Source organism: Salvelinus namaycush, unplaced genomic scaffold (assembly GCF_016432855.1).
Source record: "Salvelinus namaycush isolate Seneca unplaced genomic scaffold, SaNama_1.0 Scaffold379, whole genome shotgun sequence".
Classification (NCBI taxonomy): domain Eukaryota; kingdom Metazoa; phylum Chordata; class Actinopteri; order Salmoniformes; family Salmonidae; genus Salvelinus; species Salvelinus namaycush.
Window position 1 is genome coordinate 17,303 of NW_024060774.1, and position 17,698 is coordinate 35,000.

Consider the following 17,698-nt stretch of genomic DNA (forward strand, 5'->3'; position numbering starts at 1 on the left):
CAAATTGCCATCATACAAACTGGGGCAGCAGACTTTGTGAAAATTAATATTTGTGTCATTCTCAAAACTTTTGGCCACGACTGTACACACAGGATGCAGGCACTGAGGCTCACAGGCCTACATATTATTTAAACACATGCAGCTATTCACCAAATATGGTCAAAATATGGTCAATTATTACACACGCTCATGCCTAAAGGAGAGACGGTGCTTCCTAAAGAAGAGACGGTGCTTCCTAAAGGAGAGATGGGGCTTCCTAAAGTAGAGAGGGGGCTTCCTAAAGTGATCAAGCGGGCCCCTAGCACCCCAACAAGGATTATTTGTCATTTAGCAGGGGTCGGAGAGTGTCTGACCCCTGCCTCTAGGTCTCTTGGTCTGGTTGTGGATAGTCTAGATACTGACAGAAAGCTGGAAACATGGAGCATCCTGGAAACATGGAGCATCCTGGAAACATGGAGCATCCTGGAGCATCCTGGAAACATGGAGCATCCTGGAAACATGGAGCATCCTGGAGCATCCTGGAAACATGGAGCATCCTGGAGCATCCTGGAAACATGGAGTATCCTGGAGCATCCTGGAAACATGGAGCATCCTGGAAACATGGAGCATCCTGGAGCATCCTGGAAACATGGAGCATCCTGGAAACATGGAGTATCCTGGAGCATCCTGGAAACATGGAGCATCCGGGAAATACAGCTTTATATCACCCATCTTTATAATCAATGTATCTTGGGCTACGTCCCAAGTGATACCCTTTTCGATATATAGTGCACTGATTTTTACCAGAGGCCTATGGTCAAAAGTAGTGCATATAGGGAATAGGGAATAATTTGGGACGCACTCTTGAACTTTTATTTCACTTTTCTTGCTGAAAAGGGAATTAAAGGGCACATTCCTTTCCTGGAGTGATGGGCCATTTCTCTCCTTCTTTCTCTCTCCCCGCTCTCTCTCTCGCTCTCTCGAGTGTGTGTGTGTTCTCTCCTCTCTCTCTGTTGAGTGCGTGCATGCGAGCGAGCGCGTGTGTGCGGGGAAAGAGAGGGACAGAGAGAAAGAGAGCGAGCCCTGTCAAAATGTGTGAGCAATTCAATCAAACATATATCAAATGATGGATATATATATGGATACAATAGGTTACAGCAATAAAAACTTGAATACAATTTATATTAAATTCCTTGCCAAAAAGAAGAAACAAAGAAGAAAAATGTAAAATAAGCACATAACATATTGCAGTGTTATGACATCACAAGGCAGTCTCATAAATACAGCTGGTAATTGAATGCATATCTAATTACCACATAAAGACAGTTCTGGCTCTGTGAGTTAAATATACAATGTTTTATAGGTTGTTTTTACCCTCATTATATAACGCATCAGAGAAAGTCACCAACACAACCATCCTATCTACGTTAGTTAATTGTAATAGCATTAATTATCCCAAAAATAAAGTTAATTTTGAAAAAGAACAATACCCCAACCCTTGTTGATTAAGAGTAGAGGGAAGAAGTGTGTGAGTCAATGAGCGCATCGGCTACAGGTGAGCAGAGCAGGGGAATGTGTTAACTTGTTATAAATAAACCTATCATTAGCATTTTCCCTTTAAAGGGAATAATTTCAACTTTGATATTCTTAATTGTGCTTAAGGGCTTGTTCTCTGCTCGCGAGCTCCCCCTCAAACACTTGAGTCATGTGGAGAACGTCTTGGGAGTACTCGTTAGCACTTTAAAGGTTGGCTTTATTCTCAACATCTATAATAAGAAAATAAAACCACCAAAACCACTTTTTAATTAAACATTAACCCAGTAAGGAGGACATCCAAAGTGAATATTATTTCAGGGCAGGTCATGTTTAAAATCAACCTGCTATCTATTAATGTGGCTACAGTGTCGACCCAGTCTAGGGGCCTATACAGCTACATGCATCTCTATGTGATCAATCATACTTAACATTGACTTTCAAATGGACTCAGGCAGTCAGACAGGTCTAGAACAAGAGAACTGTAGTACACCACTGAAGACAACAAACAAGACTATTCTTCTTGTCTCTTCTTCCCTTGCATCCGGAGAGAATGAGGGGGGTGGGTTGTTGGTTACCAGGAATGGTAGTAGGGGGGTAGAGAGGAGGGGGTGAAGGTCCCAAATTGTGATGAGCGAGCTAACCCTGCTCTGTTCAGTGGGTGCGTAGACAGAGGCCTGTAATTTGCATCTGGCAGCTGCTAGCCAACAGAGGGTACTGTTGCATTACAAGTCTTTGTCTGGGAGACGTTACAGGGCTGTTACAGGGCTGTAGAGGTATTAACACTGTCACATTCATATCTCGCCTCTCTCTCTGCCTCTGCCTCTCTCTCTCTCTCTCTCTGCCTCTCTGCCTCTCTCTCTTTCTCTGCCTCTCTCTCTCTCTCTGCCTCTCTCTCTCTCTGCCTCTCTCTGCCTCTCTTTACTTCTCTGTTGAATATGATATTCTGGAGGGAAGCGTTGAGTCCACTGGTGATTTTTTTTGGTATCTTCCAGAGTGAGAGTGAAAAATATGATGATACATTCTTATTACATAAACAACAAACAGTTAAAATGAGTGATTATAAAACCCTAAGACTCCAAATATTAGCAGCCCGTTCCTGAACAATTGTTCTTTAGGATGCAAGTCATCGAAAGAATCGGTTGGACACCTCTATTTCCCGTTAATTATCCTCTAATCGCCAGCTGGAATCATTAGCCTAGAGAAACAGCTTATTTGGCATTAGCATAAAACCCAAACACTGCATATACTACATATGCAAATTAAACCAGGGGGCAAAAACAGAACATTTACATCCAAGAATTGTCGCCGTGACGACGGACATCCCCATAACTTATAACACTGATGATCCTCAGCTCAGAGAGGTATTGGGCCCGGTGCAATAGAGAGTTGACTGCTGTTGCCCAACATGGGTCTGAGAGCAGAGAGCAAAAGGATGAGGAGCACATTCTGAGAGCCGCGATAAGCCATGCATGGCAACTCAAATGTACAGTTCACTTCTTCTTCTTTACCTGGGTGATGATGAGGAAATGGTCTGATTATGAGAACATTTCACTCTGCTCTGCTGTGATTACAGTATGATGTAAAATATGGAAGATTTGTCAGTTTGTGACCTTTGAATGAGACATGAGTGTTCCAATTGGCACCATATTCCCTATTTAGTGCACTACTTTAGACCAGAGCCCTATGGCACCCTATTCCTTATTTAGTGCACTACTTTTGACCAGGACCCAACAGTAGGTTTGCAGTGGGATTGAATCCTATATTCCACTTACTTAGTCCCTCTCCCTGACCACTGAATTAACTACAGGGATGAACCAACAAATGAAAACTAATCTTAATCTCATACATTACTTTCCATAACAACTAAAACCAAAACCATTGGCATGTACTTAATCTTAAACATGAAAATGATTTACGCTTCAACGTAATGCCTTCAGCTAAGTAATGCGAGGACAAAACGGTTGGATATCCTTCCAAATAGGAGTTGGGTGTTCTGTTATACAGTACGGAAAAGGCATCATTGGGAAGAACCTGCAATCCCCCCTTTTATTGTAAATGAGCATGAGAATGTCTATTTATATCCTCCCACTCACTGGTGCTGGTGTATGGAGGGAAGGAAGAAAGGAGGGAAACAGGAAAGCGCTTGGCTCTGAGTCTGTCAAGCTGCTACTGAAGACAGCTGAAGCTCGGGGCTCCAGCCAAGACGAGCCGCGAAGATAGGAGAGGAAAGGAAAGGGACTGGTATCGACAAAGAGAGAGAGAGAGAGAGAGAGAAGAAGGGAAGAGCACTCAAGGCGATGTGGACGACTGAACAAAGTCCATTCAACGCATCGCGGCGGTGGTTTTACACAGTGCTCTGCAGTAGCGGCAGTCTCAGCCTCAGTCTCAGCCAGCGGTGAGCGGCAGGCCACTAAGGCTTAAAGAAGCGTATTTCATGGTTCCTCAGCAGATGAGAACTGTGGAGCGGACCACCTGGAACAGGAACAAAATCTTCTTTCCCCCAAATCTAGATGTGAGAGGGAGGCTCAGCCAGCGTTCCGTGTCGTTCACGCACCGGGATAAAACCCTGGGAAAGCAGGCCTTCGGATTCCCCCGTGATCAACGGAGAGAGAAAGAAGAGATGGATGAATACCTGACCCGGCACCACTTGGAGATAAATATGCATGAACATCTCAACACGGGGTGGCGTGAAGGCATGATGCACGGATTAAAATACGGCTAGAGGAAGAGGAAGTTTTTCCAGGGGGTTTGCCCACAAATCCAGCTATTGAGATATGGAGATGGGTGTTAAATAGCAATAGGAGTTGGTATCAGCTGAGCCAATCAATGCCATGTGGAAAGGAAAGGATGACCAGAGAGCTTGCTTTTGACTTTTGACCTACCGTTCATGTCTAGTGAAAAATAAACCCCAACCTCTCTTTCTGATGCCTAGTAATTCCCTCCACTAAGAAAAATCTGTGAAAAGTTGTTGTTTTCGACAAAGTGAATCCCTGTCACCATATATAGGCTACTATAGATAAAGGTTTAAAAAGTCGAGATAGATAGATATTTTATTTTAAAAATGTTTATTTCACCTTTATTTAACCAGGTAGGCCAGTTGAGAACAAGTTCTCATTTACAACTGCGACCTGGCCAAGATAAAGCAAAGCAGTGCGACAAAAAACAACACAGAGTTACACATGGAATAATCAAAAGTACAGTCAATAACAATAGAAAAAATATATATACAGTGTGTGCAAATGGAGTAAGGAGGTAAGGCAATAAATAGGCCATAGTAGCGAAGTAATTACAATTTAGAAAATTAACACTGGAGTGATAGATGTGCAGATGATGTGCAAGTAGAAATACTGGTGTGCAAAAGAGCAAAAAAAAGTAAATAAAAAACAATTTGGGGATGAGGTAGGTAGTTGGATGGGCTATTTACAGATGGGCAGCGATTGGTGAGCTGCTCAGACAGCTGATGCTTAAAGTTAGTAGTTAGATAGATAGATAGATAGATAGATAGATAGATAGATAGATAGATAGATAGATAGATAGATAGATAGATAGATAGCACGTCTGGGTTGAAAGTTGAATGGGAATGTTGGAACAGTATGCAGCTCAGCATCACTCGCTAGATCAAAACCAGATGTATGTATTACCACAGCACAGACATAGTCATAGTGTATCTCAAATGGCACCCTATTTCTTACATAGTGCCCTTCTTTTCACCAGAACACAACCACTCTAGATGGTGTGGAATACTATATTTCCTTTGAATCAAACATTATTTTGTACTCGCCTTCCAACCGCTTCAATTTAATTAATTTGTCAATTGTCCCAGATATCTTCATCAGTTACACAATAACTTACTTGTCATGATCCCCCCTCCCCCCACTAACACACAATATGCCTGTCTGCCTCTCTGCCTGCCTCGCCTGCCTGCCTATCCTTACATGTCTGTCTGCCTCTCTGCCCCTCTCCCTGTCCCGCCTGCTTGCCTCGCTCACTACACTGCCTGCCCTGCTGCCTGCCTTACCGCCTGCCTTACTACTGCCTATCTCCTTGCCTCGTCAATCAGCTCCCAGTAAGACATGCAGAAGATTACCACTACAGCTCCATGTAGGTAGAGGGTAGAAGCTCAGCTCAAACACACTCTTTGACTTAGTGCTTTGCTCTTGTGTGTCTCCAAGTCTCACATGCACTGGAGCAGTCCCACACAGGCAATGGGGATGCAGAGCAGAGGATGGGGGCGAGCATCTGCATTGTACGCCTACAATATAGATGCTGCTGACACAGTGTGATGAGGATCTGTTTCTCATTCTGTGTTCCAGTGTGTGTTTCTCATTTTCATCTTGAGTTTATACCACTTGGAAGTTTATTTCTGTAATTTATGGGTGTCATCTTGTTGATAAGGCCCTGATCATGGATTTGAACTCCAGTGTGCAGAATTAGGGCAAAAGAGGATCCATATGAAATGCTTCCCTGGTACCATACAGGTAATAAACATCTTGGAATCCGGAGATAAATAGATTTGAATTAAGAACGCAGGAATGAACTTTCAAATTATAAATGGTTCAGACTCCATTTCATAATTTAAAAAAAACATAGCCTGTATTTAATTATTCTGGTAAATCATTGCATACTTTGTGAGCCAGAATCATGTGTAAACTATGTAAATAACGAATAAGACAGACTATAGGATAGCCAGGTGGTCTATTCATAACCCTGTAATAAAGTGCACAGATAGCCTAAGCACATTCATTATGTATTTGATCGACCTCTGATGAATCGTGTTTGAAGCGCGGGAATTTGCTTTGCGTCTTTTTACTAGGTCTTGATACATTTATGAGAGAATATGTAACTCTGAATAAATCCAAATGTATATAAATGAATGTCTGCGGGGAGAACCTGTTCAGAGATAAATAAGATGCACTACAGTAGCCTAGGCTACGCTTGTTGTTGACTAATCAACACAACATTGTTTTCCGAGTATTTATTTTGAGAATTTGCAGTGAGTAAAGATGTTCTGGTATTTTATGATAAAATCTCTGAACAAATTAATCTATGTTCAAATGTGTTCCATTCCAACGCAAATTGCCAAGCAGAGGGAAGGTTACTACAGAATACTGGTCAAATGTTGTCTGTATGGATAATGTAACAAGACACGTAATACATTATATTTCCAAGAACTTTATATCAATGTCTATTCCCCACCTCCTTATTAGCTCCTATTGTAATCGAATAGGACGTCAAAAGCGCGTACAGAAATGCCAGCAAAAAAAATAAATCGGTGACTAAATCTTAACAAGTCATCCACTTATAAAAGTATTCACCTTAGGCCTATATGTAAAAAAAAGCCACTTGAATAATATTTCTAATAAATTATATTTGACGGATGACAATGAATGCATTTGATAGAAATGGTCTTGTAAACTGTCCAGCAGGTCTATGCAAAACTGTCCAGCAGGTCTATGCAAAACTGTCCAGCAGGTCTATGCAAAACTGTCCAGCAGGTCTATGCAAAAATCAACAAACAATCTTATTCTATTATTAGGGTATATTGGTCAATGGAAAATGTTATTTGAACATAAAGAATAGCGTGACTTTTTCTGAACACTGCGACTTTCCCTTCCGCGTGCCTGTCTGTGTGAGGCAGTAAGAGGAGAGGCTCCGTCCACTGCTCCTCTATCTAAGAGAGACCGCGACAGTGCGCTGTCCACCGCTTGCTGCTGGTGATCCGATAGTTGTGAAAAGCCACCACTAGTCGCCCTCAGTGCTCTTGCAGTCTGCCATTTTTCTTTCTCACTGTAGACTTAACGTCACGTCCGCACTTGAACTTGAATTGTATCCCATTGTACGGAGGCAGCCCTAGCCACAGAGAGACCGAGAGCTCGGGGGAAGCAGGACTCACTACTCAATCGTCACACTCACACAGAGAAAGGGGAGAGAAAAAGAGTGCAGGTCTTGATTTATTTAGAAAAGAGGTGGCAGTCTGTGTGCCAGGTCTACACAGAGCCGTACAAGGGGGCAGAGCACTTGGAGTTGAGGAGACTGAAAAGTACCTGCCATTGCATGCTGATGCTCAAGGCTGCACCAACAGAAGTGCCCATCACTTGATGATACCCAAGTGCCCGAGAAGAAAAATTGGATTCATAATTTTGTAAAATTGTATTATCAATTATTGTAATTGTGAATGTTTGCGATTTGTTATTTTAGTGTTTGTTTCTAAAAGAAGAAACGAAATAAGTTCAGAGGCCGATACCCAGCGCATTCCGAGCTGTCAGCGCGCGCACTGACCATCGCGTTCTGATTCTTCTTCTCTCACAAGGTGGAGGGACACTCGCCAGGGTTTGATCCCAACTGTCACTCACTACATCCGTCAAACATCCAAGGATATTTCCCCACTTCTGATATCTTTCTTTTTTCTACTCGGACAGATCACTTCTCTCACACACCTTTTGCCAAATGGTGTGAGTAACCTACAGAGAGAAGCGGTGAAAGAGAACTGAAGGTATAGCACAGGCTATCCACGGTCTCGTCACATACAAACACAGGGGCAGAGTGGACCGACGAGGCGAAGCGCAAAAGACACTTTCGCCTCTCGGAGTGAGGGGACCACTAGCCAATAGCTCAAAGCACGATCAACCACCCACCCCAGCCGTCAGTCCGATCGCAGGAGCCTCGTACTTTTGGAGGTCCCGGGAAAAGTTGAGTGCCGAGCAAGTGGAGGCAATAGGAGGGAAGAGCCCATCCTTCAGAGTGCTGGTCCCCGGGCAATGCAAGTGTAAATGCCAGGGCAATGTCCCGTCGCAAGCAGGGGAACCCACAGCACGTGTCACAGAGAGAATTAATAGCACGTAAGTACCTGGTTTTCATTTTCACTCAGTCACACACAACTCATGAATGGACTATTTAAAAAAAAATCTACATTAATGTGTAATTGTTTGACTTCTGTATTTACTGCCACATTTGGCTAATTTGATCAACTTCAGAGAGGGTATAGTTCAACTTTTCAGCGCGTGACATCAGGGTTGGTAAAAAAAGAGTTTTGAACTACGGAATCTGACAAGGTTTCACTAGTTTATAAACTATGGCATTTGACAGTATAATTAATTTGAGAAATTAAATAGGATATTCAATATTTAACAATGACATTTCCATAAACCATTTTTACTTAGAGTGAAGATGTCATGTTGCCTATACTCTGTTCTTTTTACGTATATTTTACGCATAACATTTACGTTAAATATACTTTATACATGGGATACTAGTTGAGACTACTTTTGTGAAAGCTGTATAAATTAAAAAAGAGCTTTACCTTAATAAATGTCTATTAAATACAGCATCTTAAAAACATTTATAATGACATTTCACCATCAAACCGTCTTCTCTTCCAAACAGACCATTGAACTGTGAAGTGTAAGGTATTGTTGGTGCTTTTAGGCCGTCAGGTATCTGGCTGCACTAAGTCATCTGGGGCCAAGTAGAAAACCGAGAATAATACATGGCTTCAGTGAATGGATGGACCTCTGACATTTTGGATACAATTGCTTTCTTACTCTGAAAGTCTATTCATACATTATTCTGTTTCAACACGCTTTCAAGTTCATATGCATTTGTTCACTCAATTTATTATCTCATACATTTCCAACAATGTCATTGTAATAATATTAATCTAATAGCGAAATAACCCATTGACACATCGTGTTGAGATACATTACAGGTTTAACGTGTGTGTCCTAGCAAACAGAAAACGATCACATCTTCAAGCGTTTTCACATTAGGCTAATACAACACAATATGCATTTTATCAAAGCACCAAACTTTTATCGAACAGCCAAAGCCGGTATCCCTGTTATTTTTTGGTATAGTGAACCGACAAATTATATGTTTAATTTTATAAGCACATTTAAATATATAAATACTGTACAGATTTCTCCTCCCCTTGGTCGAGCACTAGTCAGATATCCTCGCGCCAGGTTAACCAACGCATGCAAACAACTTTATTATCTTTGCTTTGCTGCTTTTCTAATCCGAATGTAATTATTATAGAGCGATGTTGACAGCTGAAGTAATTTAACAATACCTTGGCATGGTGTATATACGCTACATTCATATTTTATTTATACAGATTTCTCACGATACAAAGAGATAATTGACAGTCAGCCTAGTTCCTGTCTTGACAATATGGATTTACCTTCAAATGTTTTGCTGAATGGCGATTTGTGGATATGTCCTCCGTTGTTTATACTCTAAATTCATTTGTTTCGCAAAACATCTCTATTTGCAATAGTCAATTGTGTGTCCAAACGTCTTTGTAGGTTATTATTAGATGTCTATCACCAATTTATTCTAACGATTCTAGGTTCTGATTTATAGGCTACAGCTGTAGGTATAGCCCACTATAGGTGACGTGTACGAGTGTAGGTTATATTGGCAGGCAGAAACAGCGCAGTTAGGAGCCGGAGCGCAGTGTCTTCGGCGTGCTGCCTGCACAGAGCCACCGCTGTGTGGTGGCAAGGTAGAGGAGAGCCGAGAGCCGATGAGAGATTAAACAGGAAACACAGACATTTTATGAAAAAAGAATGACCGTATCTCTATTTTTACATCGTACATCAGCGTGTCTGAAACACCAATTCATTGATTAAATGTTAAATTATGAATTTTTAAACTGCAAGATACTTGTTACTTTTTTAAAATATGGTAGTAGCATAGTGTCACACAAAACCTTTTATTAGAGTCTAGCTACCCAGAAAAGCACCAACCAGACATGTGAAGAATTGTGAAACAAATATAGTCTGGTCAAATTCTAAAGAGCACTTTCAAGGCATCAAGTTCAAATTAATTACATCCAGCCATCATTTATTTTTCTATGGAGTTCTGAAGTATTGTCAGAGTCTAATCCAGCCAGCCAACTGAGAACAGAGGCACTCCATGGTGATGTCATCAGAGTCCAATGTGTTTTGTGTTGTTAGGACTGTGTACTCTGCACATTCTCTCCAACACACACACCTCTCACTTTTATGGCCCAATCATTTCTGTGTGTGTGCGTGTGCGTATGCCTGCCAATCCTTGTATGTGTATGTGTGTGTCTTGATATTTGTGTGTGTGTGTGTGTGTGTGTGTGCCTATATATATACACCAGTCAGTCCTCTGGATACAGGTTTGTGGGTGATGGCTTCAGCTCCAGTCAGTCTACCATCATTTCTCAAACACAGAGATTTTTCCTCTAGCTATAACTCCATCCTGTTGTTTTCACTCCTGTTGTCATTGGTATGCAAATAGTTTCAAATAGCAGCAATGTTTTGTTTGTCCCGCGGAGGGGCAATCAGCACCATCTTACTCTGACTAAACTCTGCAGGACATCAGACAGTAAAACTTTAAAATTGGCCTACGAGATACACACTTTATATCGGCATGTGTCATATATACTCATGTACCTTGTTGATCTGGAAACTAAAGCTTTTCCAAGTTATCAGACCTAGATCTGATTGCAAAGACGTGTGTGTGTGTGTGTGTGAGAGAGAGAACAGAGAGAGAGAGAACAGAGAGAGAGAACAGAGAGAGAGAGAGAGAACAGAGAGAGAACAGAGAGAGAGAGAGAGAGAGAACAGAGAGAGAGAGAGAGAGAGAGAACAGAGAGAGAACAGAGAGAGAGAGAGAGAACAGAGAGAGAGAACAGAGAGGAAGAGAGAGAGAACAGAGAGAGAGAGAACAGAGAGAGAGAACACAGAGAGAGAGAACAGAGAGAGAGAACAGAGAGAGAGAACAGAGAGAACAGAGAGAGAGAACAGAGAGAGAGAGAACAGAGAGAGAGAACAGAGAGAGAGAACAGAGAGAGAGAACAGAGAGAACAGAGAGAACAGAGAGAGAACAGAGAGAGAACAGAGAGAGAGAGAGAGAACAGAGAGAGAGAACAGAGAGGAAGAGAGAGAGAACAGAGAGAGAGAGAACAGAGAGAGAGAACACAGAGAGAGAGAACAGAGAGAGAGAACAGAGAGAGAGAACAGAGAGAACAGAGAGAACAGAGAGAGAACAGAGAGAACAGAGAGAGAACAGAGAGAGAACAGAGAGAGAACAGAGAGAGAACAGAGAGAGAGAACAGAGAGAACAGAGAGAACAGAGAGAGAACAGAGAGAGAGAACAGAGAGAGAACAGAGAGAACAGAGAGAGAACAGAGAGAACAGAGAGAGAACAGAGAGAACAGAGAGAGAACAGAGAGAGGTATGCTTCAGCCGAGGTAGAACAGACCTGTTTTAGTGTTGTCTCCAAATCCAATTTCCAATGTTAGACTATGGATTGAGGGGATGGAAGAAATATGAGTGACAATCTGAGCGTCAACCTACCCCTGAGACAACCCTCAGATCGGTATGAGGGTGCACACACACAAGGCCTTATAGTGTACTCTGCCTCCCTGTTATAGTGAAAATACACACACACACACACACACACACACACACACACACACACACACACACACACACACACACACACACACACACACACACACACACACCCTTGTGGGGGCCTAAAAGTCCCCAAAATCCCCACAAGGATAGTAAAACAAGGAAAATTCTCCCTCGTGGGGACATTTCCGACTATCCCATGAGGACAAAGGCTATTTTAAGCTTAGAGGTTAGATTTAGGGTTAGGGTTACAATTAGGTTTAGGGTTAGGGGTTAGGCGTTCAGTCTAGCGTTAGAGGTTAAGGTACAATTAGGTTTAGGGTTAGGGGTTAGGCGTTCAGTCTAGCGTTAGAGGTTAAGGTTAGTGTGAGTGTGTGTGTATATGCAGACACACTCATTTACAACAAAGAACCTTGGTAAGGGTCGGCCTTCAGTGAGTTTTAAATGCTGCAGTAGAATAGTACAGTACACCCCATGCCTGGATGATTAGGGGAAGCATCAATGTCTAGCAGGTCAAACCTGTCTGGAAAGTGATATTCACTTCTAAATGATGGGTGTTCAGACATGGGAAGAGAGCTGGCTGCAAGCTGTGGTATGGTGCTTGCACATTTAATCATTTATGTGTCAGAGACGCAATGGTTTTTGGGATTTATGGTTGAAGACACACACACACACACACACACACACACACACACACACACACACACACACACACACACACACACACACACACACACACACACACACACACACACACACAGACATGCATATGCAAATTCACACATGTGAATTCACAATTGCACATGCGGCATCAGCAAAATCAGCATCATTTTTTCATGCACTAGATCGTATATCCATTTGAAGCAACCAATATTTAATGTAGTAAAAGTGTTTGTTTTTACCGGTGAGAAATTGTGTAAAAGAAGATACAAATGTATTTATCTGTTGAACCTAATTAAACCTGATTAAATCTAATTAAACCTGATTAAATCTTCTTTCTGTTGAAGTCACCAAAAGGTATTTTCTGACGATCTTTACTGGAATTAATTAATTTCTAATATTATTCTGACATACGATGGTGAAACAAGTCTTCTCTTATCTTTCCGCCTTTTTTACCTAAGGGGGAGGTCTTGAGAACGCAGTCAAATATGTGTATGTGTTTGCGTGCGTCTGCCTTCTAATCAACACGTCGTCTATGGTATTCAGTGGTAGTTAAGTTGAGGTCTTCCTCAGACTTCTTCGAAGTTGCAGCTGCACTCTCTTATTCAGATGTTTTCTTCTCAGCGAAGGAAGGCAGGAGAGCTGCAAACTTTGCAGTGTTGCACTTCAATAGTTTTACAGGCACGGCAGCAGCTCTGAGGTTGTGTGTGCTACATTTAAAACACGCACCTTCTCTGTGAGCTTAACGACCCACCCACCGCTCAATATGTGTGAAACATTGAAACATTTCCAAGTGCTGCATGGATATCTGTTTGAATATGTCATTTTATTTTGGGGAGGGATTTAAGCATGTTTTCACACATGGAAATGAAACACTATCATTGGTAAGCTGCGTTAAAGCTGTATGTTATTTTCATAGGGCAATTTATAGCTGATGTAGGCTGTAAGTGATGTGGTTATTTTGTATGGGTACGGAGTCCAATATATTTTCTTGTGACTTTATAATGATCAGATATTTTGTATATATTTATATTGAAATATTTCATCGTTTTTATTGATTTATTAGTAAATACAATTTACTCCTAATAATTTCGTAATTTTAACACACTATGCCCAATAAGTTTATAGGTGTTAAACCGTTAACATTTATGCAAAATATTTCTGTTAGAACTAGAAAACAGCAATTTATGATTTATAGAGAGTATATGAAGAGGTAGCGTCTGACATATGTGTACACACACACACACACACACACACACACACACACACACACACACACACACACACACACACACACACTGACTATCGGCCCGGCATGTGACAAAGTGTGTAAATTGCAGCAGCGACCACTTGAGATGCATGTTTCCCATTGGGTTGGCAGTGAGGGGGACCAGAGGGAAACCCCACTGTGCTGGTCTTTGTTCCGTAGAGAACCCAGAGAGACAAACAGGCAGAGGAAGAACAGTGCTCATTCTGAGGTGTGATGGAGATGTTGCTGCCCGTCTCTCTATGTCTCGGTGAGAATTAATATCTGCATGGAGCTCAATAGTGCTGTTTGGAATAAAAAAGAGTTAAATAGAGAAATAGAGTTTTTTATTACCGCCATGGGCCTTTTTGTTGCACCGTTTCAAAGCTGGATGATGATAGTCTGTGATTGGGGCACAATGTTTTAATCATTCTAATGTGGCCCTAATTTATGAATTCCGACAAAGGCTTGAATACCATTTTTTTACGTGTTGGGGACCATAAAATATAAATTCATAATATTCACAGAGCTTAGCAGCAGAAAGAGCAAGGCAGACATCTCTGGTACTGTTGTTGTTTAGGGAATCCTGATGTCACCCACCGTTGGGTGTGTGTGTGTGTGTGTGTGTGTGTGTGTGTGTGTGTGTGTGTGTGTGTGTGTGTGTGTGTGTGTGTGTGTGTGTGTGTGTGTGTGTGTGTGTGTGTGTGTGTGTGTGTGTGTGTGTGTGTGTGTGTGTGTGTGTGTGTGTGTGTGAGAGAGAGAGAGAGAAACAGAAAAAGCATCTTGAGATTAGTGAATATTTCATTACTCAGTGAAAGACAATGGCTTCAGAAAGCAGCATGCCTACACTCATTCTCCTGATTAGATGGCCGTTGGTTTGCCTGTCCAACCGCCATCCCTGTCCCTGATAGACTACTAATACTGTACCATCCATGTCTCTGATAGACTACTAATACTGTACCATCCCTGTCCCTGATAGTCTACTAATACTGTACCATCCATGTATCTGATAGACTACTAATACTGTACCATCCATGTCCCTGATAGTCTACTAATACTGTACCATCCATGTATCTGATAGACTACTAATACTGTACCATCCATGTCCCTGATAGTCTACTAATACTGTACCATCCCTGTCCCTGATAGACTACTAATACTGTACCATCCATGTATCTGATAGACTACTAATACTGTACCATCCATGTCCCTGATAGTCTACTAATACTGTACCATCCATGTCCCTGATAGTCTATTAATACTGTACCATCCATGTCCCTGATAGTCTACTAATACTGTACCATCCCTGTCCCTGATAGACTACTAATACTGTACCATCCATGTCCCTGATAGTCTACTAATACTGTACCATCCATGTCCCTGATAGTCTATTAATACTGTACCATCCATGTCCCTGATAGTCTACTAATACTGTACCATCCCTGTCCCTGATAGACTACTAATACTGTACCATCCATGTCCCTGATAGTCTACTAATACTGTACCATCCATGTCCCTGATAGTCTATTAATACTGTACCATCCATGTCCCTGATAGTCTACTAATACTGTACCATCCATGTCCCTGATAGTCTACTAATACTGTACCATCCATGTCCCTGATAGTCTACTAATACTGTACCATCCCTGTCCCTGATAGACTACTAATACTGTACCATCCCTGTCCCTGATAGACTACTAATACTGTACCATCCATGTCCCTGATAGACTACTAATACTGTACCATCCATGTCCCTGATAGACTACTAATACTGTACCATCCATGTCTCTGATAGACTACTAATACTGTACCATCCATGTCTCTGATAGACTACTAATACTGTACCATCCATGTCTCTGATAGACTACTAATACTGTACCATCCATGTCCCTGATAGACTACTAATACTGTACCATCCATGTCCCTGATAGACTACTAATACTGTACCATCCATATCTCTGATAGACTACTAATACTGTACCATCCATGTCCCTGATAGTCTACTAATACTGTACCATCCATGTCCCTGATAGTCTACTAATACTGTACCATCCATGTCCCTGATAGTCTACTAATACTGTACCATCCCTGACCCTGATAGTCTACTAATACTGTACCATCCATGTCTCTGATAGACTACTAATACTGTACCATCCATGTCCCTGATAGTCTACTAATACTGTACCATCCATGTCTCTGATAGACTACTAATACTGTACCATCCCTGTCCCTGATAGACTACTAATACTGTACCATCCATGTCTCTGATATACTACTAAAACTGTACCATCCATGTCCCTGATAGTCTACTAATACTGTACCATCCATGTCTCTGATAGACTACTAATACTGTACCATCCATGTCCCTGATAGTCTACTAATACTGTACCATCCATGTCTCTGATAGACTACTAATACTGTACCATCCATGTCCCTGATAGTCTACTAATACTGTACCATCCATGTCCCTGATAGTCTACTAATACTGTACCATCCATGTATCTGATAGACTACTAATACTGTACCATCCATGTCCCTGATAGACTACTAATACTGTACCATCCATGTCTCTGATAGACTACTAATACTGTACCATCCATGTCCCTGATAGTCTACTAATACTGTACCATCCATGTCCCTGATAGTCTATTAATACTGTACCATCCATGTCTCTGATAGACTACTAATACTGTACCATCCATGTCCCTGATAGTCTACTAATACTGTACCATCCATGTCCCTGATAGTCTACTAATACTGTACCATCCCTGTCCCCACTTTTAATACCACATGAAGAAAACAAACGGTCACTGAAACTATCCCCCCTTCTCTCTCTCTCTCTCTCTCTCTCTCTCTCTCTCTCTCTCTCTCTACATCCATGTCTCTGATAGACTACTAATACTGTACCATCCATGTCTCTGATAGTCTACTAATACTGTACCATCCATGTCTCTGATAGACTACTAATACTGTACCATCCATGTCCCTGATAGTCTACTAATACTGTACCATCCCTGTCCCCACTTTTAATACCACATGAAGAAAACAAACGGTCACTGAAACTATCCCCCCTTCTCTCTCTCTCTCTCTCTCTCTCTCTCTCTCTCTCTCTCTCTCTCTCTCTCTCTCTCTCTCTCTCTCTCTCTCTCTCTCTCTCTCTCTCTCTCTCTCTCTCTCCTTCCCCTGCTCTCTCTCTCACCCGCTCTCTCCCTCTCCTTAACCTGCATGCCAGAAGCCTGGTTTGCTTACTTTAGGGATGGTGAACTGTGTGTCTGTGATCACTAGGTGTTTTAACGCTGTCTTTGACTTCATGACTTATCAGCTGTTTCAATACCTCCTCTATGGTGGAGAAGTCTCTATTTGCCTCCCTCTATCTTTATTTTTTCTCCCTCTCCTTCTCTCTGTCTCTCTCACTCTCTCTCTAGATGTGCTTCCTTTCACCTGCTAGGGGGAGCTCTTAGGCTGTGTGTGCGGATGGCATGCAGCACTAGTAGTTAGATTGAGAGAGAGTAGAAAGCCATATTTCCTAATTGTGTGTGTATGTGTTGTCATGGGGGGATGGGGCGTAGGTAGTAGGAGTTAGAGTGAGCGGTGGTGGCTTTTTGATGATATCAGCTTTAACACACCACGGTTACTGTACATTCTAACTGTCAACACCTCTCTCTCTCTCTGGCAGCTGGTCCTACAGCATCCGCAAACCTCCTTCTCTGTCTTCCTCTCCTTCTCTGTCCTCCTCTCCTTCTCTGTCCTCCTCTCCTTCTCTCTGCTTCTCTCCTTCTCTGTCCTCCTCTCCTTCTCTGTCCTCCTCTCCTTCCTCTCCTTCTCTGTCCTCCTCTCCTTCTCTGTCCTCCTCTCCTTCTCTCTCCTCCTCTCCTTCTCTCTCCTCCTC

At 42.0% G+C, this 17,698-nt stretch overlaps 1 protein-coding gene across 1 annotated transcript in view; it reads left to right on the forward strand.

The window, feature by feature from the left end:
• The first annotated feature begins 416 nt into the window (after window positions 1-416).
• The window catches only part of LOC120040750 (B-cell lymphoma/leukemia 11B-like), a 98,233-nt gene continuing 80,951 nt past the window's right edge, over window positions 417-17,698 (forward strand). The window contains 1 exon segment of the mRNA XM_038985797.1: window positions 417-651. Within this exon segment, the coding sequence (XP_038841725.1) occupies window positions 417-651 (235 nt within the window).